The sequence below is a fragment of the Thunnus albacares genome, chromosome 5, assembly GCF_914725855.1.
Source record: "Thunnus albacares chromosome 5, fThuAlb1.1, whole genome shotgun sequence".
Taxonomy (NCBI): Eukaryota; Metazoa; Chordata; class Actinopteri; order Scombriformes; family Scombridae; genus Thunnus; species Thunnus albacares.
Window position 1 is genome coordinate 13,288,257 of NC_058110.1, and position 25,958 is coordinate 13,314,214.

The following is a 25,958-nucleotide window of genomic DNA, read 5'->3' on the forward strand; positions in this document are numbered from 1 at the left end:
AAACACTTCCTGATGTGCTGTCACTTCCTGAACCACATGTCACGTGACCTTCTTCAAAATAAAGACAAGCTTTAAACAGATGTTTGTGATGAAAACTGGCACTAAAGACACACATTTTCTTTATTTAAAAAGGAAAATCTTCACTTTAAGGAGAAGTTTTTTGAGTTTTCTGTCTCATAAATCATGTAAATATGGACTCAACCATTTTTTAACGATTGTATCTTTTTATTGTTAATTGTCATACAAAGAAATGAGTTTTAAGAGCCTAAATGTGATAGCAAACCAGCAATATCAACATCCTTTTACAAAATGTTAACATGTAAATTCACTTGCATGCACACACACACACACACACACACACACACACACACACACACACATACACACATCATCATCATCATCATCCTGATCCATAACATTAAATGTTTGGCATAGATAATTCAAAACAGAAGAGAAATATTCTCAACAGCAGCTGTCAGTATAACACAGTATGGCAGATATATACTGTTACATCGAGCAGTCCAAAGATAAACTCCACTGGAGTAAACAATCCTTTCACAAGATTTGACAAAACCATCATCACTTAAAACCAGCTTTAGACACAAAGAAAAAGCATCAAAACATCAGATCAGTGAATTAAAGTCAAAGCAGGACAATCTTCAAAATAAGTGAGAGCCTTCGCTTTTACTACTTGTCCATCAATGTGATGAGACAATAAGGAAACCCGCCATGAATGAGCAGGCTGGAAATGCATATTTCCTACATATAGTGAGGGAGAGTGTAGCTCCCCTCAGGTCTCACAGTGTCTGTGTGTCAGAGTCTCTACCAAGGCCTCCATACGGGACCTCTGCTGCTGCTGCTGCTGCTGCCGTCCTGCAGCGTGGTGGGCCTGAGGGTGGAGCAGACTGGGGAGGAGCTGCTGGCTCTCTGGGCCTGGAGGAGCTGCTGCTCCTGCTGCTGGAGGCCCTGCAGAGGAGTGACAGAGGCCTCCGTGTTGGAGCCGGCAGACAGGAAGTGCAGAGAGTCCCTCCAGCAGTGAGAGTAGCCTTGGCTGTAGTCACTCTGGCAGAGGCCCGGCTGCAGCTGCTGCCTTAGGAAGCTCACAGTCATCTCCAGGATGTCGGCTTTCTCCAGCTTGGAGTTGGGCTCTTGCTTGTGAAACTCTTTCTCCAGAATGATCTTGAGCTGCTCGATGCAGCTGTTGATGCGATCTCTGCGCATTTTCTCCACAATAGGTTTTCTTAACTGAGGAAGAGGAGATAAGAAAGTAAGTTTTTGATTCAAAGTCAACAATAATTAGACATTTATACTGTAAAACTGGTGGAAAAAAACATTAAAATCTACTTCAATACTCACTTTGATGTTGTCTCTCTCAGAAATCCTGATGTGGTGAATAGAGGAGTAGTTGGTGGAGCAGGGAGCCATGTCTTTGCAGGTGAAGTGAGCAGCTTCTTCTGGACAGCAGTGTTAGCTCTGATGTCTCTGGAGGAGCTGCTCCTCATTTTATAGTGTGAGATTAGCATAACAAAGCCATGTGGCTGAGGCTGGGCTGGGGTTCCCACACTCTGACCAGTGGGACTCCCAGCACAACAATAGATGACATGTCAATAACTCAGAGGGCATGTATCTGTGCTTGGCATGTTTCCCAAGATAAGCAACAGGTAATTAACACTTTATCAAGCAGTCATCTTAGATTTTATCACAGACTGAAGGTCAAAATTTAATTTTTGGATGTAAAATAAGGGGAAGTGATAAACACAAAAGAGCATCTTCAAAGGAGGAGGAGGAGGAGGAGGGGTGTAACTGCAATTAAAGACCAAATGCTTCACTGCAATAAAACAATATAAACTGAATACTCGTCTCTTCAAAGAAAGACACCTTTCCTCCAAAAAGCATTTTGGTGCACAAACTGGAACATTTGGACACATAAAAATCAACTTTAAAGAGATTAAAAGTCAACTGGCTGCAGGTGAAACATTTTTCCCACCTGTTGCTTTTCTTACTATGTTCTGAGTCACGGTTTTTCTTTCCCTTCAGGGTTTTCCGCCGCAATAATGTGTGAAAAAACCCAGTGTGGTAATCTGAAGAGAGACGCTGCTGATCAAAGGCTGCTGCTGACTCGCGTCTCAGGTGTGAAAGTGGCGCACGTCCTCTGCGCGGCGCGAGCCACGAGACCGCGTGCGGTGCGGAGACGCAGTTAACGAGCAGCAAATGACCTCGTGTGCACAGCAGGAGTTTTTGATTTAGTTTGTTGTTCCACTTATTCAGATCAAACACAGACGAGAACAAATATGACATATCACATGTAACTGTTTTCATCTGTTTAATAATCATGATGTGAACAACTGATGTTAATGATGAAGCTTTACATGATGAGAACTATAGTGTCTGTGCCTGAAAACAAGTCAGGATTATATATGATATTCATATAATTTATCCCAAACTGTCCTAATCAGAGGTTTATAACAGTCACCTATAACACTCATCAGTGCACCATTTAGTGATTTAGTGTGCAAAATTATAATTTCATCTTTTTATTTAGTTATTATTACATGAAACAACTTATAGCATGTAAGCAAGCAAGCAACTCTCACTTCATATTGCAGATATTTGAGGCCAAACTTCATTCTGTTTTTATGTTTCGTGGGAATTTTTTTTTCTTCCAGAAACTGAACTGCATATTTCAGTTATGTTGTTTTTAGTCACATAATAGTCGCAGAGTTCTGCTGAAAGCTGTAAGCATGCAGCCTTTAATCATAAACTCTTGTCTTTCTTCCCTGATGTCTGCAGGCTCTGTTGTAAATGAACTGTCTCAAATTAGTGTCAAGTTAATGGTATTATGAGCGCGCTGGCAGTGTGCCTCCGAGGGCCTCCATCACTGGCTGGCCCCAGATGTGAAGCCGGCCTTGTGGGTGCAGTGTGAGTAGTCCCGTCTCCCCAGTTTCCCACCAGTCCCCAACATCAGGGTAAATGAGCTACAAAAGCCATGCTGCTCCTCAATGCTCCACTGGGAATGTTAATTGATCTTTTGTTGCAGGACAAACAGAAACTCTGTGTCCTCGTCCATCTGGGAAAAATCAAGTCAACTGGCTTCACTGCCTGGCACAGAGCAGTCCGTCTGCCTTTGGTCTGTGTTGGCTCTTTTAATTTCAGGTTTCAGCAGTTCATAATGGTGAAAGAAGTACTCAAAGTTTTAAATGAGTCAAAGAAGTAATTCAACAACGGAAACATACTCCTCCTTTTAAAAATGATACTTTAATTCAGAGAGTATCAACACACTGGCAACATTTCCAGCAGTCTTAATCAGGTAATCAAGTATAAAGTCTTCCAAAATATAATAATAATAATAAATAATACAATTTTGATTAGATAAACATATTTAATTCCCTCCTTTGCCCATCTGAGCAGGTTGGTGACCTGTTGATATTTTTGGTGCTTTAAAGTTCCATCAAGGTAAGATGGAAGTTTGGATTATAAACAACAATCTTAGTTTTCTTGCTCTTCATTTGCACATTCGGGTCATCTATAGGCAAACATCTCTCTTCTCTCTTGTCAATTGCCGTTCTGTCCGCTCGTTTCTGGCTTTATTATCTGTCCTCTCCACTGATTTCATTGTCGACATGTTTGTGTGAATTTGTGCCTCGTCTGAAAGTTAGTGTGCACTACACGGCTGCTGGGGGTCTTTGTCTACAAGTGTGTGTGAAGACGAGTTCCCCTCCCACCAGAAGAGAGCTCTGAATTCCTGCCATAAAGTCTCGGCCATTGCAGAGGGGCTTCCCGTCAGCCATCTCTCTGTGAGTGTGGTATCTCCCGTTTCCCACACTCTGTGCCTATTCACTGGCCCCTAGACGGGGACAATAGAAGTGTGTCTTGTTACACATCACATTAGCTACGGTGTTTGATCTCTTGTTGAAGGGGGAGGGGAGGCAGCTTCAGCCAGACCATCTGGCCTGGCCAACTAGACCCTGAGAAAGTCCCAGGCATGCCACATTCTCCACAACTTCTGCACACACAAATAGTTGTGAAAGACTTTTGTGGCACTTGAGACATAATTCAAGCACTAGACAGCATGCCACAGCCACCACAACAGAGGTGGGACGTGGTGATGTGCAGGGGTGTCGCCATACCACAGTTTTTTCCTTCTTTTTTTTTTAAACACCTGTGCACCAGCAAGACCAGATGAAACTTGAATGATCCCTGTGGGAAATATTGGATCACTGGAGGAAAAAATATGATACAGCAAAAGACAGATGCACAGCCAGCTGCAGTCATATCAAAAATGTACCTGAATAGCATCACTTGTGTTTTTGCACATGCAGGTGTTTTCAACTGATTTGTTGAAGTAAAATCAGGCCATTAAGATGTATTACACATTTACATCCATTACTTATGGTACAAATTATAATTTTAAATGTAAGCACTTTAAATGTGTGGCACCACTGTTCAACTCATAATGGAAATGTATCCTGTGTAGATATTATTATGTTGGCTGCACTTTGGCACCAGAATAAATAATATTTTGTTTTTCTTTTCACAAGTGTATTAGAGAATTGTAAACAATTTTGAATCTTGCAGATTGAGTCTGCAATAATATTTAAAAGGTGAACATGCACTTTATAGTTTTACATATAGCCTCTGTTAAGGCTCCACTGTTTTTCAAAAATATTAGCACACTGAAGCAGTTGAATGTGAACAAGGTGAACATGCAGAGTTAAAGTAATCTATGATTACATGACAAACAAGGCCATTTTTAGCATCTCCTACACAGACTGCGGCAGGATTCAAACCTTTGTGCTCTCCCTCAAAACACAACTGCCCTCGCTCCCTTGAGCAAAGCACATTCACCTCAGAGCTGATAAACAGGTGTGGCTGAATAAAAGTGTGTAATCCTAAAGAGAGCTGCTACATTTACTTCTTCAACATCTTAACCAAAACACTAGCTGCTCCCTCCCAGAATTCATTCATTCAATCACTACTAACACACAAACTACTGTTTTTATGTAAGATTTTCTATATACTTTGTCCTCAACACAGCATTCTGCAGATTTCTGAGAAAAAGTAAAAACACCACAATTGTTTATGTTTGCAAAACTTCATCTGAAGTTTTTCATTTATTTTTTCAATGTTCAAAGACAAACTTCTCATGGAAGCAATTCAACAGACTCTTTTAGTAAAGATTGATGTTTTCAATACAAAATCCCTTTATAAAAGGTATTAATTTGAAGATGAAAAAACATCTATTTGAACAATTCAAATCAACAATAATAATATTCCTTCACACATAGGCCAAATAATGGTCACAAATAGTCATAATAGAGTATAATCATAAGAAGATTTACAGTAAAAGTGGATCCATAGGATCCATTTATGGGATGTTGTTGATTCATCAACACCAAACTGACGAATTGTATCAGTCAGTGATACTCAGTATCAAAGATAGACAGAAGTTTAAACACATAAATCAAACAGTGTCTCAGACACTTAAAAGTTTCAACCCAATGTGGGTCTTACAACAAGATTCAGAAACGTTTGCAAAACAAACAACATTTTAGGATATTTTTTCCCAGAGGAACAATAAACACAATCACAGAGTGAACACTTTAAAATATAAAGTATACCATGTATATACATGGTGTACATATTCAGTAAAACCTGAACATTTCAGTCCTTCCAAAGGAATACCAGCACATTGTGCCTGTTTCATCACAATAAACTAGTAAAACAATATTGAATCTCCTGCCAAAGCAAAAGGAAACAGACTTCAGTGAGTCTTTAACTTGCTGTCCATGACGTTCACAGACGTGGTTCTCTTTCTCTGTGTGTGGAGGTGACGCTGCTTCCGTCCTACCAGGGTCTCCACAGAGCACAGCCGGCCTGGCTCACACCTTTGCTGGAGCTGACCTGATGGAGCGGTGAGCCCGGAGGGGAGAGGGTGCAGGGACTGTGGCTGGTCCTGCTGGACGCCTGCAGGCCCTGGAAGTGGCTGAGCAGCCGCCTGTGGGCCTGAGTCTGGACCTCACAGTGGGACAGGAAGCTGACGGCCTCCTGCACACAGCAGGAGTAGCCGTCGCCGGCCGACATCAGGCCAGAGGTCATGCTTGCCTGCTGCTGCTGCTTCTGCTGCTGCCAGCCCCTCAGATAGGACACAGCCATCTCCAAGATGTCAGCTTTCTCTTGCTTGGAGTCGGGCTGCTGCCTGAGGAACTCAGGACTCAGCAGGGATTTCAGCTGCTCGATGCTGGTGTTGATGCGATCTCTACGCAGTTTCTCCACCATTGGCTTTCTCAGCTGAAAATGAGAGGGAAAAAACATTTAGTCCTCTTGAATATTGGATTTTTTTTTTCAAATTATATGAACACAATTCAAAAAGGGAGTTAAGTGAATTCATAGAAATAGTTCTTACCTTATGAGCTGGAGTCAGGTGTTCCTTAGAGAAGTTTGCTTGTCCAAAAACAGTGGGTGCCATAGCTGTGAGTCAGAGTTGTTCTGCTCGGTTCGAAGAGCCAGTTGAATCTGAGCTGCCTTCTCCTCTGCCTCTGCCCTGTATTTATACACCCAAATCTCCATATGAATGTGTGGGTCTTGGGCTTGTTGGAGTTTCTCACAGTCCCCCGGCCAATGAGAGCGCTGGGAAGGGCTTTGAGGAACGCAGGGCTGCCACATGCTCAATGAAGTGTTTATAGCCGTGGGGACAATGAGTGTGTCTCCGGGGAGCAGGTGGAGGAATAGACTGCGAGAGAAAGAGCCCGGGGTGGGGTGGCGGGGGAGGGAGGAGGGGGTGTAGCTGGGAGAGTGACCCAGTGCTTGTGTTGATATGGGAAAGTGGTGACCCCAGAGGGAAGCATGCCGCTCTCTCATGTCATCTCCACCGCGACGTAATTGAGCACAAAGTGCCTCTGCCACCAGGCACACGTGGGTGTTACAGAGGGCCAGCCATTAGAAAAGACCAACATGCAGCCGCTTCCACCGGTTTGACACGGCAGACTTCCTTCATGGAGCTGTGCAACAGTTGAGACGTCTCAGAGATGGATAGCAAAAGAGCTTCTCTTTAAGTTTTTGGATTAAATCTACTTGATAAAGCAAAGAGAATGCACACACACAAACCAAATCAGCCTGTTAATAAAACATCCTTTCTTAATCAGAATCTTATAAGCAGTAACCAAAGAGGGGTCCTACGTGAGATCTGCCAAAGTTAGAGCAACATTGATTCTTTCACATGAGAGATTTATGTATTAGTTTTCTCTGAGCTCTTCTTGTTTAGTAGGCAGCAACTTTTCAGAAAAAAATATCTCAGAGAAGGATAATTCTGGTTCATAATTATATTATTAATTTATAACTCATTTTGTTTTCCCTAACTTAACAGCTAACATTTCAGATACTAATATTCAATCAGAATAGAGAGAGAAACATGTAGGATTTGAAAACAAGTTTCAGTGCTTTAAAATGATCACTGTACCATTTACAAAAGCACAACTGCACCAGAGTTACTTGGATATTTTCAGATAGTTTTAAACCACATCAGCTCACTGAATCGACATAAACTCTCCATTCAACACTTGGCAACTCCAGATAAGTGTCATTAAAAAATCAGTGCTCATTAACACTGGACATTTTGCTGTGGAAACGGCTCAGTAGCCACGCTTTTGAAGTTCAGTCTGTCATCTTTAATTTGATGGTAGATGAACATGATTTGAATTGTTAGAGAAGAAAAGTGCTTCAAGTGTAAACATCTCAACAGTCTCCACACTCCCAGCACATGCTCACACATCAGCCACAGACAGACACACTCTCATTCACTTTCTCTCTCTCCCCCACACACACACACACACAGCTGGCTGACCTGCCTGCCGCTGGCCACGTCTCAGTCACACGCTCCCTTCCTGCCTGTGTGGAACGTGGGAGCCACTGTGGTCCCAGGCTTCCCACACTTCAGTGTTAATGACACTGAGGCCAGCCGCACAAAGGAAGTGTGCCCCATCAAACAAAGATTGAGTGACCAACCCCCTCCCAACACACACACACACACACACACACACACACACACAAACACACACACACACACACACACACACACACACACACACACACACACACGGGAACACAGGGCTGTCAACAGGGCTTCCAGGCACACCATCTGGACGGATCGTACGCTATTGTCGGCCAATCAAGCATGGGAGACGCTCACCGTGAGAATTGGAGAGGCTGAAATAGAGACAGAAAGATAAATAAGAATAGAGAGTGTGTGTGTGTGTGTGTGTGTGTTTGTGTGTGTTTGTGTGTGTAGGGTGGGAAACTTCATGGATAGTTTGATTAAGTTGGTTTTCAAGGTATATTAGGGAAAAGTTCTAAAACTCCTAAGTTGTCTAGATAAAAAGTTGAGTAAGTGAATATTGAGCCACATTAAGAGGTTGTTGCAGCAAAAAAAAATAGGACACAAATATAACAAGTTAATTATCTGTTATATTTGTGCACTAAAAGTGTTTCATTTTTCAACATAAAAACTAAAATACTGTCAGTTGTGATTGAGTCTGAGATGATTTAACTTTTTCTAAGTTTACTCCAATTTTAAAAAGTAAAAAAAGTAAAGACTTAAAGCTCAGGTCATAAACTTCACACTTAACATCTCTGTCCACTGTTTCTTTTTCAATAGATGTACTTCTGCTCCATGTTGGAGGTCTTCAGGCAGATGTTTTCCTCCATGTTCCCACCACATTTCACTCCCAGTCAATACAATAACAAGGATATCCCCCTTGTTGTGGCGCATCAGCTGAGCGACAAGCGACCTGCGAAGGGCCCCTCCCACCTGTTTGTTTGGATTGGGGCCATTGTAACTCCTGAATTCAACTAATTTATTCACTTACTATTGTCATAACACTGCTTTGTGATTGGCTAAACACTGTGAGAACCAGAATCACATTAAATCGATGGGAGAGTTGCTATAAGTATATAAAGGAGGGATGTCTTGGAGGGTAAAATCATAACCCTGAACGCCTCCTGAACCCCACACAGGCCTGGACTGACGAGACGCCACCTGACTGCGTATTCACCATGAGGGATCAACACACAACGTAAGTTCAGATGAAGGAAACTCTAGAAGTTGTTGGTTTTACCCATCATCTTTTCATATGACTTAATACTCATCCAAGGTCATTCTAAGGTCGGGCTGTTTTAGTGTCTTGGTTTTGTAAAACCATCAGTGTTGGTGACACAATAATTTGACTCACAGAGAACAGTTTTGTTTCAGTGTCTTATCAACATTGATTGGAAGCCCATCTGCATTTGGGGCAGATGTTCAAAGTGATCTGTTTAAGGACTAGTTAACCTAACTTACCAAAAAATATTTTCTCTACTTACCTCTATTGGAATTTAACCAAGCAGCATCCCGATACAATGGGGGTCATTTTCATTGCACAGATGACACTGACATCAGTTTTTATGGAGGACACTGATTCTTGATAGACCTTGTCATTTTTCAACAAACTCAAGTCTGTTTCACCTCTGTTGTATTGTGGCAGCAGCAGAAAACTCAGATGTTTATCTCAGAACGTGGACACTTGGACAATGTGGACAAACTGTCCAGTGTGAAGAATGAAAATGTTCTTTTTTCGTCATTTAAAATAGTGAACGAACCCTTTAAATAGCTCTTGTGGTTGTGGATTTCTGTCTACATTTAAAACTGTATCCAACACTCATCTGTTTCTTCTTCTCTCTCCTCAGCATGTGTAAGATGATGATTCTGGAGAGGAAGTGCACGGACAGAGCAGTGAGGGTCCGCTCAGCCCTAGAGAGCCAACTCAACACTGGGATGTCCAGCTCTGACATGTGGGACAAGACAGTCTCCTTCTTCACAGTGAAGAAGGCCTTGATTTTCCACAACGGCTACAACAAATCCTCAAGACAGGCCATGCGGCTCTTCCCCTCACCTGCCGAGGACGTGGCGCCGCTGTGCTGCCAGTGAGGAGAGGACACACATATGATGAAATGAGACGGGACGTGCAGGACTCCGTGTGTGTGTATCTACAAGCTTCGACGCACTGAACACAGCAGCTTTGTGTCAAGAAGATCCAGATGGAAAAATATTTTTCAGATGGAAAAAAAGGGACTGTAAATCTATTTTTTTAAAGCTTTTTTTCTTTTTTAAGCATTTTATTTGGGTGTTTTCCATCCACAGAAAGTGGAAAGGATGAGTGTCTTCATCTGTGACCATCTACACTGTGATCTTATTGGTCCACATTTGGGCCTTTAAATGTGCATTTTATGCCTTGAGCCTCAGCACTCCTTGAGACTGGTCACTTAAAGACCACGTTGTCGAGGTTGTGTGGAATTAAAAGCCATATTCCTTTGTATAAAGGTGAAATGTTTATGCCAATGCATACTACTTGTTTAATGTTGTTAAGACATTGTGAATGATGTTATTTTTAGTTTCCATGTATAAATGTCTCGCTGAAAGCTACAAGTGAAATGTGCAATATGTGCTTTCATATGCAAAGTGAAAATAAATTGATATTGATGTTTATTTACAGTTTGTGTTGTTACAGATTATTTTGACCAGCCATTCTCAAATGCAAACTATAGACTAGATGCTCCATACCATGTAGTCATGGTCTTGAGTCAAAATTAAAAGTGTATTTTGTATCTTATTCCCAGTTTACACTGGAAATGGAGAGCTACAATTGTCATGTCGCCCATATTGCAACGTCTTAAAGAATATCGCCCTCCAGTGGCCTTTATAAAATAATACCTCAGATATAATCCACGGCAAAGCTTGGAGAAGCACAGGTGAAAGTCTTCATCAAAACTGTTCCCTGAAAAGTCCTCACAGTCTTTGCTCTGATTTCAAGTGTGAAAGAGCAGAAAAAAACTGCTGAGATGAGAGACTTCGTCTTTTGAAGCCACATGTTCAGGTTGTTGTAACCCCGGTGTGTAGCAGTAGTGTGCATGTCCTGCTGGAGCCTGTGGAGTTTTATAAGCCTTGTCTAAGGGCCATGTAGCGGTTTTGTTATAATCTCAGGTGTTAAGTAATCTGCCAGAGTGAATCTCAACCTGTGAAAAAAGTGCAGTGATGTGCTCTGATATTATGTGGATCATTCTTCTATTGTTGCATAGAAAGAATAACAGTTCGCTGACGGAGATTTCCCATCTACAACAGTTCTCATGCTCTGTGAGGTCATCCTGTCTGTCTGTACTGGGAATGCTGGAAATGTGAATGGGGGTGACTAATAAAAAAAATAGCAGGTCAACACCATAAAGGGCTAAACATTAGTTAAAATGTGGCAGTTGAAGGCTGCTGTTTTGACCTCAAAAATGTAATAGCTGTGAAATAAGCTCTATAGTTTGTGCTGCATTTTAACCTTATATTACAGCAGCTTTCTAATCCAGTAAAAATCTAATTCAATGCAACAAAAAACCCCCACTCTAAAACAATACATTATAAATTTGTCAATTCTTTGTCTCTTCACAGGACATTTTAACAGCAATAACAGTGCAGGTCTTTTTCACAGCAGAGTTTTACTTGTCATAGCAGGAAAAGCACAACTGTTACTGTTAACATCAATAATATCTCTGTGTCAGAAAGTTATGACAGTGTGACAATGATCCAGCACACACAGAGTACCAGCACCATGAAACTGAAGCAGCTAAATGGAATAAATCCATCATAAATTTTATTATTTACACCTGTGCTTCTCCTACTGTGACATGTCAAAATGTAAAAAGTAAATAAGGCCTATTAGCACCATCATATGCTGAGTTGAAACATTTGTGCAGTTTTAGTTTAGATACAGAAAGTGATGCATCCTTTTAAAGAGTGTAAACAGAAGAGGTTACCCTGGATCAGATTTGGAATTATTACGGCTTTATTAATCATAGACTAAATTCAAAAAGCAGACATTCAGCAACATTTGAACATTGTAGCAGCGGGAATAGGCGAATTAACAATAAACTGGGTGAACTCCACACCATGCATTCAGCTCTCAAGTACAAGGACTCCGTGTTTTAACTGTATGTTGAAAAGTAGATCAATCGCTGAGGAGAAAACTCAGCGGCACTTTGCTTTCCAGAAATCAGTCCTGGGGATTGACAGAAGAGTGTTGCCGGTTATTTTGGGGAATACCCAAATCTTACAGAGTGAAGAGAGGCTTGAGAGATAAAGAAACTGGTGAAAAACAAACTGAATGACAAAAAAAAAAAGTCAAAGGAAAAAAAGTGTTTAAGGATATAATGTAAGTCTGTTTTATTATTAATTTAGACAGGTCTGAAATTTCATTGCAACAGATGGAATCATTCACAAAGTCCAAAGTTCACTTCGTCACAGGACGAAATTAAAACAAACTTTTATTCATCGTTATTTTCCCCATGTTGCTTCTGAGGTTGATAAAAGAAACCTTAAACATACGCACTAAATGAAACAAAAACTTTTTTCCTGTCCATCACTCAAATTCCAGTTAGAACCTACATGAAGACCAAACAGCAAAAATCCCGGAAGAAAAGGACAAGTCAGCTCGCAACCATGTGACACTTCTGCCATTTTAAAAAGCCCTGACCAAAAACAAACTTAAACCAAAGAAACAAAAAAAGGAAAACAAGATAAAATCAAATTCCACTCTTAATACGTGGTGGGTCAAATCCCAAAACATTTTTAGTTACCTTAACATTGCACCCCAATATAGGGAGGGGAAGGAATTTCAAAAGCCCAAAAACGTCCACCCTAAAACAGAATTCACAAGTTATTCCCTCAACCAGACAACTGTTGCTTGTTAGCGTGAATAATTTGATTCTCTCGTCACCACAGAGAGCAGCCTGCCGTTCTGTGACGATCTCTGATGTCCTTTAAACATAGAACAACGATGAAGCTTCGGGTTTGTTGGCGGTAACAGTCGGGAACCAGAAAATACACACGTCTCTGGTTTCATCATCAGCGGGTCCGGGATGGAGTTACGTCCTCAACTCTGGACTGATGTGGTCTGAATCAGAGGGGCAACGTGTAAATTCTGCTTTAGTGTGTTCCCCCCCCAATCCTTTAACAGCGTTGTGTTTTTGTGTTAATGTTACATAGATGTTGCCAGAAGTGGATGATTTTTTTTTTAGACTACACATAGTTTCTGCTTAAGTTAATTTGAAGTTGTCATATGGGGGAGGGAGGTGAGAAGGAAGCATGGTGTATACTGTGTGTGTGTGTGTACTCTGTGTGTGTGTCAGTGTGTAAAAAGAGAGATTTGGTAGGTGTCCCAACGTTATGTTGCAGGGCTGTTGTGTGTTTCGTTTTTCTTTTGGAGGGTGTGGGGTGAGGTTGGCCATCAGGGCAAAGAGTTCAACAAATCCTGCAGGAAGAGGTCTGGGTCGGCGATATCAGAAAGGAGACCTGGAAGAGAAACGTAATGTAAGGTTTCTTGTTAACATTCACGCCACATTGCAGTTTAGATCTTAGACCAGGAAACAATCTAAAGCCGGGAGTCGACCCGTCATAAATGACAAAGTAGAGATGCAACAGAGAAGACATCCCGACTCTAACAGCTGGGTTGTTGTAGATTTGTCCTGTTAGTATAATCTATAAAGGTGATCAGGTGTGCATGTATACTGACCTACTACATCAAAGAACTCTGACAAGGATTCGGCGGGCATGAATTCATCCTGGAAGGCCCTGAGCACGCGCTCTGACGCCTCGTAGATGGGCATGTCGTTGTGACGGACATATTCTGCCAGCGAGAAGGACCAGCCCCCCTCTGTGTTGCTGGTGGGTACTTTCTGCACGGCCGAAGAGCAGAGAAGAAAAAGGCAGTGAGAGAAGTTAGTCAAGTAACAGCTGACATATCTCAAATGTTACATCACCTGTGCTTCAACAACACAGCACGATAGTCCAGCTGCGGTCAAAAGTTTGCTCGACTGCATTCGGAGGTTTTTGTTTTTGCCCCAAACATTCAGCGGTCTCCTTTTGCTGTGTCACTGTTCATCAAGCCTGAGTTTATGAGTTATCTTTGATTTATTTTTACATGCACTAAAAAGATGGATTAAACATGTCTCCGTGACCAGTGTTGGGCAGTAGCGTTGCTACTTGTTGTAGCGTTTTAGCTTAACTACATTTCTCAGCAGTGTGGTGGTAGCGTCGCTGTTTTCTGAATCAAACAGCTCTTCAGTAGCGAAGATCTTTTACTGATCAAGTAGTGCAGCAGTATCCACACACACGCTACATTTTCCCAAACATTTCTGAAGCTCAAGCACAGCAGACTTGAAACAAATTATGACGTGCGAGGTTACACTAATCGAGTCACGTCAGCTTAGACCAATCAGTGCACAGTCGATCAAAGCATCCTGACCTAATACATAATACAGGAGAATATCATTGAGGTCAAGTTTGTGGCATCAACATGAACAGTAGATTTGAAATCATAACACATTTACCCTAAACATGTCGTAGACCAGATCCACCAGACCCCAGAAGAGAAGAGGCGAGCGATAGACTGCATATTCCTTTGGTGCTTTATCTGTGAGTCTGATAATAAAAGGAAAAAAGGAAGATGAAGGCTTGTTTTACTAAATATAGTCATTCAGTACAATCAAACAAATCTGCTTTAAGCAAACATTGATATGTAAGAAATGCTCCTTCCAAACTACAAACATCTTCCTGAAGAGACACAAAACATGAAAAAGCAATTTAATCCTGCAGTTTCATACTTGTTGGTGCCGACTGCTGAGACCTTGCGGGCGTGTGCGGTGACCAGGAGTCTTCGTAGGAAGTACATCCGTGAAGTCCTCCAGCGTTCAGGTGGCATGATGTGCATGGCCAAGATGGTGAAATAGTGCGGCCCTTCAACCTCGTACGAGTTCTCCACCCATTTCTCACATGGCTGCTCCTGGAAACTCTGCAGGTTCTTCTCCTCCCGTGACGTAGCTCTTGTACTGAGTTTTCAAAGTGAGACAGTAAACATACCAGCTGAGTTTTGATCAAATAGAGGGACTGGTGGTTCATGTGTCATCTTTACACTTCATCACTGTCATACATCTAGAAACTGGGCACCCGGACTGACTGAATGCATTTTTTATAGTCAGGTAAAAAGGTTCATACGTGTTGAGCACATAGAGCACAGTGTGGATGATGTAGGGGATGAGGTGGATGTTGCTCTCTCGGCCTCCTCCTCCTGTGTCCACGCTGAACGACTGTTCGGTAGCAAAGCGGAGGAACAGCAGTTTGGTGTCGTGGATGTTGAGTTGGTACGTGGGCTCCCGCTGGCCTGTGCACTCCTGCAGATATGTGTTGTGCCTGTGTGCCAGAGAGAAATCCAGTTGGGAATGATTCACTGTGTGACCAATCAAAGAATATTTTGATGTCTGTATGTGTGCTGATGCGTGTTTTAACCTTGCTAAACATGTAGCAAACGCTGATTCTGGCACATGTGGCCCCCACACAGGAAGCAGTCCATTGCACTTGGTGTTGGCGTTCTGAAGAGCGGCACTCTCCCACTCCTCTCGGCCACGGGCCAGTCTGCCCCGGGGAAAAGGAAAAATAAAAAGGTGATTATATTGAATGAAAAGTGAGATCACAGCAGACAATTTCTGAGGTATTCTAAACATCAGCAGGTACATGCAGATGTTTATGCAGATGTTGTTACCTGACAGCTGCCAGATGGCAGTCATAGTGGACTATGTTAAAGTGCGACACAGTGCTGTAGCCCTGCTGTTTGCGGGGTTTGTTTTCAAAGTCCTCCAAGGCCACACGTTTTGTGAAAGTGTAAATCCCCAGGACTTTGGTTGGCTAGAAAAAGAGAGACAAGAACCGAAATGTTAATTCAGAACACAAGCTGGTTCTGTACACAAGAAGATTTCCAAGTCAGCATGTTTCATAATATTAGCTGTTATATTACTAGTTATATCAGTGGCAGCTGATACTCAAAACTAAACAGTGTGACTTTTGTCACCATCTCTGGTGTTGTTGTACCTGGAACTTGTAACCTTCTCTACAGATACAGCAGGTCAAGCCTGGTTCCTCTATCAGCTCCTCCATTTGCTTCAACAGTGAGGTCTTTGTCACCACCTGGCCCTTCTCATTAGTCTGTAAGGCAAAAAAAACCCAAAAAACATCAGTATATCATTGTGCTGTGTTAAAAACAGTGAAACAAAGTGGCAGAGATACAAATGAGAAGCATTTAAACAAAATGAAGAAAAATAAAAAGAACTTATTGGAGAAAAAAAAAAAGAGAAACGTTATATAAAAGAGGAAAAGAGTACCGTCATGCCCAGTGTTCCCAGAGCTTTCTGTCTCATGGCCATAGCCATGCGCTTCTTCTCTGCTCTGGTTTCCCTGCGGGCTGCTTCTATCTTCAAGTTGACGTCGCTGTGCTCCCTCAGAGCCTCCAGGAGGTTTTCGGCCAACGTGCCGATGCCTTCGTCACTGGATACCTGCTCCAGCTTGTGCAAGTTGGTTATTGAATCAGTGCCTATCAGCACCTGCACAGAGGATAAGAAGACATCCGGTTAAGATAGTCCAAGGTTTTTGATGCCGAGTTTGCAAGAAGGGTCAAACATTTTAAAAGGTCCATCTCTTAACGACTCTTCTATGGTATTTGGTACCTGTGTGGGGGGATGCTGGGTAGCCAAACCACGGAGCAATCTGAGAATGAAGGGTAGAGCTGGTCGAGAGAGGAACTTCTTCCAGACATCCGCGTCCAGACTAAGAAGAAGAAAACAGTTTAACCAATCAAGCACTTATATTTGATTATATCACAGGTTTTGATGGACTATCTTTGAACACTTGAAACTAGGAAACGTACTTTTTGGCGTTTGGGATATGTTTCTTCATGTAGTCCAATGCACTCTGTGTGATTCCTTTCTGGAGAATAAGATCTTTCAGCTGATGGCCGTTGCTGTTATTTTTGATTCCAGCAGCAATTTTACAGAAGCAATCCAAAAACACTTTGTCATCTGCACTATGCTCCTCGTCATACCTTAGAAAACAAAGACAGGGGTCAGTTTTACTCAGTCATGAATTTCAATACTAAAACACTCTCCGTACACACATGGCACTCGGAGTGGCACAACTCTGTCTGAATGATCAGCCTGATTTGCTCCATAATAACTTTTCGTACTGGCAGAAAATGTGTTTCTATCCATTGAAAGCCTAGACGTTATCCATTTTGAAACTCCACATATTTTCTCTCATTTGTAAGTGAAAGCTGAGTGATGCCCACTTGTCAAAGCTGCAACATGGTTTGAAGCGCTCCACCAAGATCCTCATCTTCTCCAGTTCACCGAATGACAGGTATGGGATGATGCGCAGCAGACCCTGCAGCACGCTGGGGTTGGAGCGCACGAACAGGGTGTTGATCTGGTCTAACAACATGACCAGTTGATCTTTGTCTCCAGTGAGCAGCAGGTTACCCTGCAAAAAACAAGCAAGTCCAACAAGTTTAAATCAAACAATTGCAAGAATAGGATTTTTCAGGTTTTGGTAATATTATGGTGTCAGAATTTTCTTCTTTACTTGGAGGAGTGAATGTGTTTTCGATGCTTACCTTATCCTCTGAAATCTCTGCATTGGCTTCATCCAGAATGATCTCCATGATGCTCAGAACTTGTTCCGCTATGGAGGCTCCACCACTGTCTTTGCTTTCCTGTTCTGCCACTAAAGCCTGACAGAAAACAGACATAAATATGTAGTTTTAAAAGACTTGGAAAATAAAAATCCTGCATAAAAATGCATTAAAATTTGATTGACTGCATTTTTCTGCACCAGAATGACCATCCTCCACACTAATGTCACACTCACCAGGTTCAGAGTTCCCAGCATGACGTTAAGTGTGTTCATCTCTGGTTTGACCAGCTGCTGCCTGTTGATCTTCACTTTCACACAATAACTGAACAACTTGAGCAAAACCTGTGAGTGAAAAACACACTGATCAACCTGTAGCTCTGCTGTTACTGATGAACTGCAAAGTGATCACTTTTTTCCTGCTGCTGTAAATGCCAGATTTCCCAAAGTATCAAGTTCATTGCTGTATTCTACACGGCCTATGATTTACTCTCTATGTTAACTACTGAAATAGCTAACATGTTACAAAAGAGCCACGCTGATGGGGTCAAAGCTTGAAAATGTGATAAAAATACAGACTTTGATCTGCCTTCATTCCCAATATTTTTGTTGGAATATGTTACAAAACCATTTTATTTCTCATGTACATAATTATAAACTGCTGCCTGAACAGTAACCAAGGAAACCAGGAAATCTTAGATTTCAGTCTAGATAAGTGATTTATTGTTGAGCTGGCTTACAGTGAGCAGGTGTCGTCCTTGTTTAAAATCTTTAATTCCAGACAGCCGGTTCAGCATACACTCCAGTCCTCCACACTGTGCCATGACTCCTGCCATCTTGTAGACCTCTTCATCGTCCTCCTCCTCATCTGTAAAAAGGTGAAAACGTTTTAAATTTTTTTCCCTCTGTATCATAATGAGATATTACACGTTCATCTTTTCCATATAGGCACACGTGATGGCAAAGAACATGTAGATTATGAGACGTTAAGAAGCTTTGACTCATAATTACGAACAAACTGTGAATTAACAGTAAATCTAACCTGTGGTTGAGTCCAGTGACTCTATGAACTCCTCAGTTGCGTCTCCCAGCAGACCTCTCATTCGATAAATGATTCTCATCGGCTCACCCTTGAAAGAGAAAGACAACAGGCTCCATGACTAACAATAAATGCATCATTACACTGCTTTAAAGACTGTTATAAGAACTGAATGAAAATTTACACAAGTCCAAATGTTGTAAAAGGGTCGTTCTGTCACTGACAAACTCATTAGGACTCTCACCTCATTTGTAGGGCACCAGACCTTCTTGTAGACTTCTGCTACTGACAGATCCAAGCTTATGATTTTGTTGTTCACCAGAAGCTGAAGAGAACAGAGTAGCATCAAATATATTTCTTGTAACATGTCAGCTTTTAGAAAACAACAAAGAGTTTGATCATTTTACCTCCATGCCGCTGTCGTCTTCAAGAAGCGCCACCAGGTCGCAGTCTTGGCAGATCTTGTTCTTGATGTCCCTCATTAGAGGGCCGATCCCGGGCTCATTGCTACTGTAGGGGTTTCCTGGCATGCGGCCCTGGAGGAAGTCCTCCTGCTGGGGATCCTTTTCCAGGGTCACGAAGAACTCTGTCACCTCGTTTTCCTCCTGAACGCAAAGGATGACACAGAAGCTTCATATGAAGGAAAATTCACAGCTACACTGGATTTAAGAGCAGTATTCTGTATGACTTTTTTAAAATTGAAATACAGCAGATTAAAGGTTACTCACAGGATAAATGATGCTGCACAGTCTCTCAAAAATGAACACGGGTGTCCTGTAGTCATCCAGATTGTACCGCTTTGCAGTCTCAATGCACACGGCCATGAAGGCTTTGGTTTCAGACTCAGTACCTATGAACAACAAAACAGGATTGTTTTAAACAAATACAATGATTTTGCTACATTACTTCATGAAAACAGAAGTAGATTTCTAATTTACTTATTCTACTGAGTAGTGGAAACAATAAAGAAAGACTAATGTACACAGAGTCCGGCTGCACCACGTTCCTGCTCTGTTGTGGCTGCCAGAGACGATTTGCTACCATTCTAGCTGGTGGTACATTCACTTGTGAATGTATTTGAATGCCTATATTGGCAGCTAACTTAAAAATAATTTTTTATGATGCTTTTCATTTGTTACTGACTTTGTGGAGCCACAAGGATCTGTTATCTAAATGAAAATCTTGGCAAAACAATTCTGAACTAAAGTATATTATAGATGAGGCTATTGAAGAACAGATGCTCCACTACTCTACTGGCGTGCAGCTGGAACGAGACCGAGCCAGATTCTGCAAACATTCAGTTTGAGTAATAATAATTCATCAAAGCAAATCTCTTTGTAAATATGACCAGACCAAAGATTTTCTTTAACACTATTAAATATGAAAACAAAAATTGCTAAAATAATAAAATGCAACAGCGGAGCCACAATTTGCAACGTGGTTAGATTTCATGTCAGTGCAGACCTGTCGTCATGTCCTCCAGCATCTCAAGCAGCATGTCCTGAGTCTCATCGATGAGCTTGGTGCGCTGCACAACCAACTTCCTCAGGCACAGGTAGCCGTTGAGCACCGTGCCGACCAACCTGCTTTTGAAATGCCGCTTAATGGACTCGACCTCCACGAACGAGGACAGCAAACCTGCAGTGGCACCAAACACAATATTTATTCAAATACTCAAGAACAGGCATCAAAGCAACTTTCAAAAATGTAGGAGCCTCAAATCTCCTTGTGGTACAAAAATCTGTATTATTGACTCTATAAGGTTGGTGAAAGTCTCGCCTAAACCCTACAGATTCCTGTCAGATTTTATTGTCACATCAACAATAGGATGAAAAGTAGCATACCAGTCAAGCTCTTGAGGGCGTAGCCTTGCTGCAGGTCTGTGCTCAGTGTAGCCTCCTCCAGAGCCAGCAGATTGGCTATTTCCTAAACAGAAGATAGAAAGCTCTAGTTTTATAAGGTGAAACTGACATAAAGTATGATATCTACTCAGTTAGGATACCTAATGAATTTCACTGCATTTAATAAAACTTGACAAACAGCGGCACATAGAGATATTCTACAAAAACACTATATTACTATAAAATGCATTTATTTTGAACTTTAAGGCTTTACCTTGGTAATCAGGTTGCCGATGTAGGGCAGGACTCCACGGGCCGCCAGGTAAACCTTCCAGTGAGTTGGCTTGATGAGCTTCTGGTACAGACCCAGGTACTCCACCGCACACTCTCCAGCCACACTCAGCTCATCCAGATAACTAACAGACACACAGTAAACAGAGCAATTAACAGTATGTCTGACTTTCAGATGGGATTTATGTGCCCAAACCTACTTTTTTTGTCTTTTAGACAGTTTCCATATTTCTGCTTCATACTTTTGGTAAACCCCAATAAAGCTAAGCAGAAGCATGTGATTTGCCTAAAAATAGTACAATAATTTAAAATTTTCTTTTATGCCAGGCGTATTTACTTGCACAGCATACATTATATTTAATAACATTTCACACTAACTTTTTGTACTGAGGAAATGTTCCTGTAATCTACTAACAGTTTATGTACATCCCATAAAACTGCACAATGGGACATTTTTTCGTCTTGCTACTTTTCTGTTTGAGGCTCATACCTGGTGAGCAGGTCCAGGACTTGCTGCTTGCGGCTGGGGATTGTGGTCAGGGCCTCCACAATAGTGCAAGCTGCCTGTCTGGCTGCCTGAGTGGCAGGCGTGAAAAGGACCTGCAGCAAATATAAATTGTGTCAACAATTTCATTTAAAGAAGCTGCACTGACCAGTTAATGAAATAACAAGCCACAACATAACATTAAAATTTCTCAATGTTAAAACAGTCACTGGCTCAATCTAATTTCTAAAAAAGGATATTTATATGTGCACTTGTGAGACTAATAAGGAAAACAAGCAGAGCTCAAAAAGCACTTTTTTTTTTTACCTGCCGCAGCCAGTTGTTGTGACTCAGCTTGAGCAGGCGAGGGAAAAGGCTTTCACCTTTTCTGGACCTCATGAACTGCTTCCACTTCCACACATACTTCTCCAGCAGGTACTGCTTCCGCAACTCAGCCTTCCCCTGAGGCTTCGACATGGTCTCCTGGCCTGTGGTCATCAACATAAATTCAATTGTGAAAAACGTATTATCAGTTTTCATTATTACATTTAGAAAACTGTGCTGTTCCACTGATGTACTGTCTATTTGTTCAGACACGGTACTTACATCTTGCTGGGAGGCATTTTTTCCAGGCCTCATAAGATGCTTTAGGGTCCTTCTTGAGCCACAGCTGGGCCTGGGCGTGGATTTCATTACTGTAGGGCCTGACTGTGGTCAGAGACTCAATAGCAGCATCCTTAAAACAAATAGACATTTTAGCCATAAACACACTGAAAAAAAAACATGCATACATCACCAAGTGGTAACTGACAGTCACTACATATGTAACTCTTACATTTCCTGAGCCAGCACCTTTTTAAAGAAATATAAAATTCCTAATTATTTTTCTAATTTAAATAAAAGGACATTCAGCTTTTCATCTTCTGGAACACATCTTGCAAAACGGTCTCTGGTACTCCTGCACCTGTGGCATTACAACGCCTCACTAAAGGCAAAGGAAAACCATAACTGAGCAGCAGGATTACAGAATATTTACCTTGTTCTTCTTGCTAGTGGGAGCTGGAGGTTTGATCAGTTTTTGCAGGATTCTCAGGCACATGAGAGTGATGTTTTCCACCACTACAGGTGTCTTTATATTCACCGACATGAGGAACAAACTGAGGGCTACATGAACAAAAAACACAACACTTTTAGACACAGACCTCACTTGCAATCAAACACAATGATGTCTCTAACAGCAAGCAACAATAAAGAAGCAAGACACAGAGTGAGAAGTTGCCAGTTAAAACTTAATTGATCTCTTGCCTCCCTGATCAGAACTGACCAAATAGCATTGGACAGTTTGGTTCATTTTAGCATTGACAGATATCACAGGAGATAACAGCATTTCTAAAATGGGGCTTTAAAATGGGACCTGTGTTTATCTTCTCAAAACCAACCAGTCACAGACTACCTCTCTGTAGTATTAGTATTTTTTTGCAAGACTCATATTGTAAACACAAAGACTGTTGCCCTTCGGTGAGAATTGGACAGGATTGAAGTATTTATCTCCTCACATGTCAGCCTTCAATCAGCTGTGTCAGACAGAAACTATTTCTTCATTCCCACGTTTTAAAAGAGAGATAAAAAATAAAGAATTTAAATAAACGATAAAACGTTAGGAAATCAGGCTTACCACATCGCAACCGTAACTCCCAGCATCCTCCCTCCTTTGAAATGGAGTCTGTCAGCAGCAGCATTTCATACTGCAGATTACTAACCTGTTTGGAAAACAAAGACATCATATTCATATCAAAATTGAAAATTCCTCAGTTGAAAAGGTACTGTTTATATAAAAAAATGATTTTCCAACATAAACCAGTTTTAGTTCAACAACAGAATCACAATATGTCTTTTGTTTAATTCCTACAGCACGTGGAGGAGGACATACCAGGTCAGGATTGGCCCAGTGACCTTTGAGGGCAGCTGACACTTTGGCGATGATGAGGTCATTCATCTGCTGGGTGGCCTCTGGGTGATCTCTGAGCGAGGAAAACACGAAAGGAATCAAGAGACAGACCAATAATTCCACTGTAACACCACTGTAACACTGTAACATATCGTATATGCACACAGTGAAGAGTAAAATATATTGTTTAAAGAGCATCAGTGTCTATATTTTCAGTGGGATTGTCTGTCCCAAAGTCTTCTATTCAACTACAAGAGGAGACATGGAGGAGGGACATACCTGGTGAGGAGACAGACGAGCTGGCGTACCTCCTCCCTCATGGCTGCTGTACCTCGCCGTAAGTTATACTCAAAGAGCTCACGGATGAGCCCCTGGAGGACCAGGATCTGTCTGAGGGCTGGGTTAGTGGCCAGCGCGCGGAGCAGTGTGATACAGTGACCTGTGACAGCTGAGGCACAGCCATAGCACTTATTGGAGGAGGTGTGGCCACAGCCCAGCACAGAGAGGGCACGGTACTGACTAGCGGTGAAGGTGGGCTGGTGGCTGCTGCTGCTCCGGGATGACTTGGTGGCAGCCTCTCGCTGCTGCAGATCATACTCCAGGAGTTCTTTACGAGATGCAAGAACTTTCTGTAAAACAAAAAGAAAAGGGCAGAGTTATATGTGCACAAGAAAACAAACAATAAAAAATGCCAACACTTATTTTCCTTTCTAACCTGTATAATCTTGGAGAGTTCGTCAAATGATGTCTTGCAGTCTCCGCTGTACTCTTGAGCCAGCTGTTGAATGTATCTGTTCACATTGGCAGACGACGCACCGAGACCTGCACCTGCTCCGGTGTCATCCTGGAGGCAACGCAGGAAAAAGGTGAAAATAATATCATGGAATAAAATCGTAGACAAACCCCCCCCCCCCCCCCCCAGACTTTTTAAACTTTCTATTCGACTATCTTAAGTCAACATTTAATAGAAAACAAAAATACTAATATAATGACCTGGTGTCATAACTCTAGCGGTTCTGCTAGAGAGCTTTATGAAAAGGAAATGATGTATTACTGCCATGACGATACTGTTAGTCAACAGCTATTTTAGCCCTTCAGTGATTCATAATGGCTAAGAAATTGCTTTTGGAAAGAATGATCAACATAATATCCCAGCTGTTTAAGTGATGTATCAGTACATAGAGTGCTTTACATTTCAGTTCATATTAGCAGAAGTGGTCAAAGAAGCCTCGTTAACATGACTCATGCTTAAAGTTCTTGTCCAACATCTGGTATTAGACTCAAAAAACAAATGTACTGACCTGTGGCTTCTCTGGTGCCGCCTCATTGACTTTAGACAGAAGGCTCTCCAACTGGGGCCGGTGGCCCATCAGCTGGTGATAGACCCGGTCGGCTTTGTCCAATAGGGTGTTGATGTTGGTTACAGCCTGCAAAGAAAAACAAAACATTAAAGATTAAAAGAGGTTAAGTTGAAGATAGGGATGAAGACTACGTAAGTGATTCGGGAAACTTTTTCATTCATCTAATAACCAAAAATGGGGACAAAACTTATTTTTTGGCACACAAATTGAATTTTTTGACCTGACTTTTTCACTTTCAGGTCTTTCCCAACAAGTGACTGCTTACTTTTTTCCTGTCTTCCTCATTCTCAATGGGATCCACAGCACAGCATGGTTTTGCATACAGCATGAAGTCAAATCTGGCGTATTTGCAGAAACCACAGGCATTGCACAGGAAGGGATCTTTTTCATCATAGTTGATAGACCTGATTTAAAAAAAAAAAAAACACCAAGTTAAAATACAATCACTCCAATCACTTCTCCTACTTTTCCCAGAACTGCAGAGCAAACCTGCTGCTCACCTGCATTTGTGGCACTGATACACATTCTCGCCACAGTTGCCACACACACCAGGGTTGGCTGGCACAGATGCACTGCAGCGTGGACACTGCAGGGTCTCGGTGGACGCCTGGTAGTTCTCGTAGAAATCAGAGAACTCGATCATCAAGTTGGATGCGACGATGGGTAAGGGAAGGTCAATCTTCACCTCTGTTTGTCCCGGAGTCAGCTGAACTTTCTTCGCTTTGTGCCAGCGAGCCGGCCTAAAAACAGAAAGAACAGAAGAGCTTTAATGTTATACTGTAAAGTGAAGGAAAGTGACATTTTGTTTCTACTGTGGCAAGTGGCCACTACGTAAAATTTGAATTTTAAAAGTTCATCACTAGTTTATCAACCACTAAGTGAGCACATGTAATTAGGGACAGAGATGTAGAGTGAGAAAGTCCAACAGCATTATTAATAAATACTATTGGTTTCTAATCACTGAAATGAAAACAGGGAGGTGGACAGAAAAAATTAAGAGAGGGTGAAGAGTTAGATTAACAGATGAGTGAAACATACTTGTTCTTCAGCTCCACAATAGCTTGTACAGTCCTGTTGTTGTAGTAGAGGTTGATGGTGCGGACCATTTTGGTGCGTTTGAGGTCACCGATCTTCACTGTTACTTTGCTGATGGTGTGGCTGCCAATGAGTTTGACAACCTGTTGTGTGGTGGTGTAGCGGGTGTCCACTTTGATAGATGACAGTTTGATATTCTGGAGGACAAATAGAAGAAAACAATGAATTTTTAATTGACAACAATAAAAAAAAATAATAGTGTTTATTCCAAATAGTAGTTTTTGAGCTAGAAGTTGTGTCCATTAAGTGAGGATGTGTTGCACATACTGAGAAGGGAACTTCAGGATTGTTGCACACCAAGCAGGGGTCACTCTCCAGATAAAAACCATCAAACTCCACCAAACCCGACAGAGTGCTGAAGGAGAGAACACAAATGAG

At 41.8% G+C, this 25,958-nt stretch overlaps 3 protein-coding genes across 11 annotated transcripts in view; all 3 read right to left on the minus strand.

The window, feature by feature from the left end:
- Positions 1-256: 256 nt before the first annotated feature.
- Positions 257-2,143, minus strand: her12 (hairy-related 12). Its single transcript, XM_044352386.1, has 2 exons — positions 1,357-2,143; positions 257-1,245 (listed from the first exon to the last, which is right to left on the minus strand). The coding sequence occupies exons 1-2, from the start codon at positions 1,423-1,425 to the stop codon at positions 823-825; spliced, it is 492 nt and encodes a 163-aa protein (XP_044208321.1). The 5' UTR covers positions 1,426-2,143; the 3' UTR covers positions 257-822.
- Positions 2,144-5,125: 2,982 nt separating this feature from the next.
- LOC122982718 (transcription factor HES-5-like) lies at positions 5,126-6,601 on the minus strand. Its single transcript, XM_044352233.1, has 2 exons — positions 6,404-6,601; positions 5,126-6,288 (listed from the first exon to the last, which is right to left on the minus strand). The coding sequence occupies exons 1-2, from the start codon at positions 6,464-6,466 to the stop codon at positions 5,845-5,847; spliced, it is 507 nt and encodes a 168-aa protein (XP_044208168.1). The 5' UTR covers positions 6,467-6,601; the 3' UTR covers positions 5,126-5,844.
- Positions 6,602-11,832: 5,231 nt separating this feature from the next.
- The window catches only part of ubr4 (ubiquitin protein ligase E3 component n-recognin 4), a 54,873-nt gene continuing 40,747 nt past the window's right edge, over positions 11,833-25,958 (minus strand). For all 9 annotated transcript variants that reach the window (XM_044351562.1, XM_044351558.1, XM_044351555.1 and 6 more), the window contains 35 exons: positions 25,848-25,935; positions 25,524-25,717; positions 24,986-25,225; positions 24,751-24,889; positions 24,426-24,551; positions 23,840-23,968; positions 23,404-23,753; positions 23,107-23,197; positions 22,852-22,936; positions 22,213-22,340; positions 21,783-21,912; positions 21,504-21,664; positions 21,183-21,292; positions 20,676-20,817; positions 20,405-20,486; positions 20,025-20,198; positions 19,289-19,410; positions 18,968-19,165; positions 18,805-18,885; positions 18,564-18,651; positions 18,262-18,389; positions 17,759-17,866; positions 17,505-17,621; positions 17,181-17,371; positions 16,764-16,937; positions 16,564-16,663; positions 16,222-16,440; positions 15,932-16,045; positions 15,606-15,748; positions 15,353-15,478; positions 15,062-15,256; positions 14,671-14,895; positions 14,398-14,488; positions 13,581-13,743; positions 11,833-13,360 (listed from right to left, as the gene is read on the minus strand). In XM_044351562.1, the coding sequence (XP_044207497.1) occupies positions 13,296-13,360; positions 13,581-13,743; positions 14,398-14,488; positions 14,671-14,895; positions 15,062-15,256; positions 15,353-15,478; positions 15,606-15,748; positions 15,932-16,045; positions 16,222-16,440; positions 16,564-16,663; positions 16,764-16,937; positions 17,181-17,371; positions 17,505-17,621; positions 17,759-17,866; positions 18,262-18,389; positions 18,564-18,651; positions 18,805-18,885; positions 18,968-19,165; positions 19,289-19,410; positions 20,025-20,198; positions 20,405-20,486; positions 20,676-20,817; positions 21,183-21,292; positions 21,504-21,664; positions 21,783-21,912; positions 22,213-22,340; positions 22,852-22,936; positions 23,107-23,197; positions 23,404-23,753; positions 23,840-23,968; positions 24,426-24,551; positions 24,751-24,889; positions 24,986-25,225; positions 25,524-25,717; positions 25,848-25,935 (5,017 nt within the window). In that variant the 3' untranslated portion in view covers positions 11,833-13,295. The remainder of the gene's footprint in view (positions 13,361-13,580; positions 13,744-14,397; positions 14,489-14,670; positions 14,896-15,061; positions 15,257-15,352; positions 15,479-15,605; positions 15,749-15,931; positions 16,046-16,221; positions 16,441-16,563; positions 16,664-16,763; positions 16,938-17,180; positions 17,372-17,504; positions 17,622-17,758; positions 17,867-18,261; positions 18,390-18,563; positions 18,652-18,804; positions 18,886-18,967; positions 19,166-19,288; positions 19,411-20,024; positions 20,199-20,404; positions 20,487-20,675; positions 20,818-21,182; positions 21,293-21,503; positions 21,665-21,782; positions 21,913-22,212; positions 22,341-22,851; positions 22,937-23,106; positions 23,198-23,403; positions 23,754-23,839; positions 23,969-24,425; positions 24,552-24,750; positions 24,890-24,985; positions 25,226-25,523; positions 25,718-25,847; positions 25,936-25,958) is intronic.

What these genes read in the sequence shown, in the direction of transcription:
- her12 (XM_044352386.1), bottom strand. Translation starts at nt 1,425, where the DNA reads ATGGCTCCCTGCTCCACCAACTACTCCTCTATTCACCACATCAGGATT. An exon ending in CTGAGAGAGACAACATCAAA is followed by an intron (nt 1,246 to 1,356) that starts GTGAGTATTGAA and finishes CCTCTTCCTCAG; the next exon opens with TTAAGAAAACCTATTGTGGA.
- LOC122982718 (XM_044352233.1), bottom strand. Translation starts at nt 6,466, where the DNA reads ATGGCACCCACTGTTTTTGGACAAGCAAACTTCTCTAAGGAACACCTG. An exon ending in ACCTGACTCCAGCTCATAAG is followed by an intron (nt 6,289 to 6,403) that starts GTAAGAACTATT and finishes TCTCATTTTCAG; the next exon opens with CTGAGAAAGCCAATGGTGGA.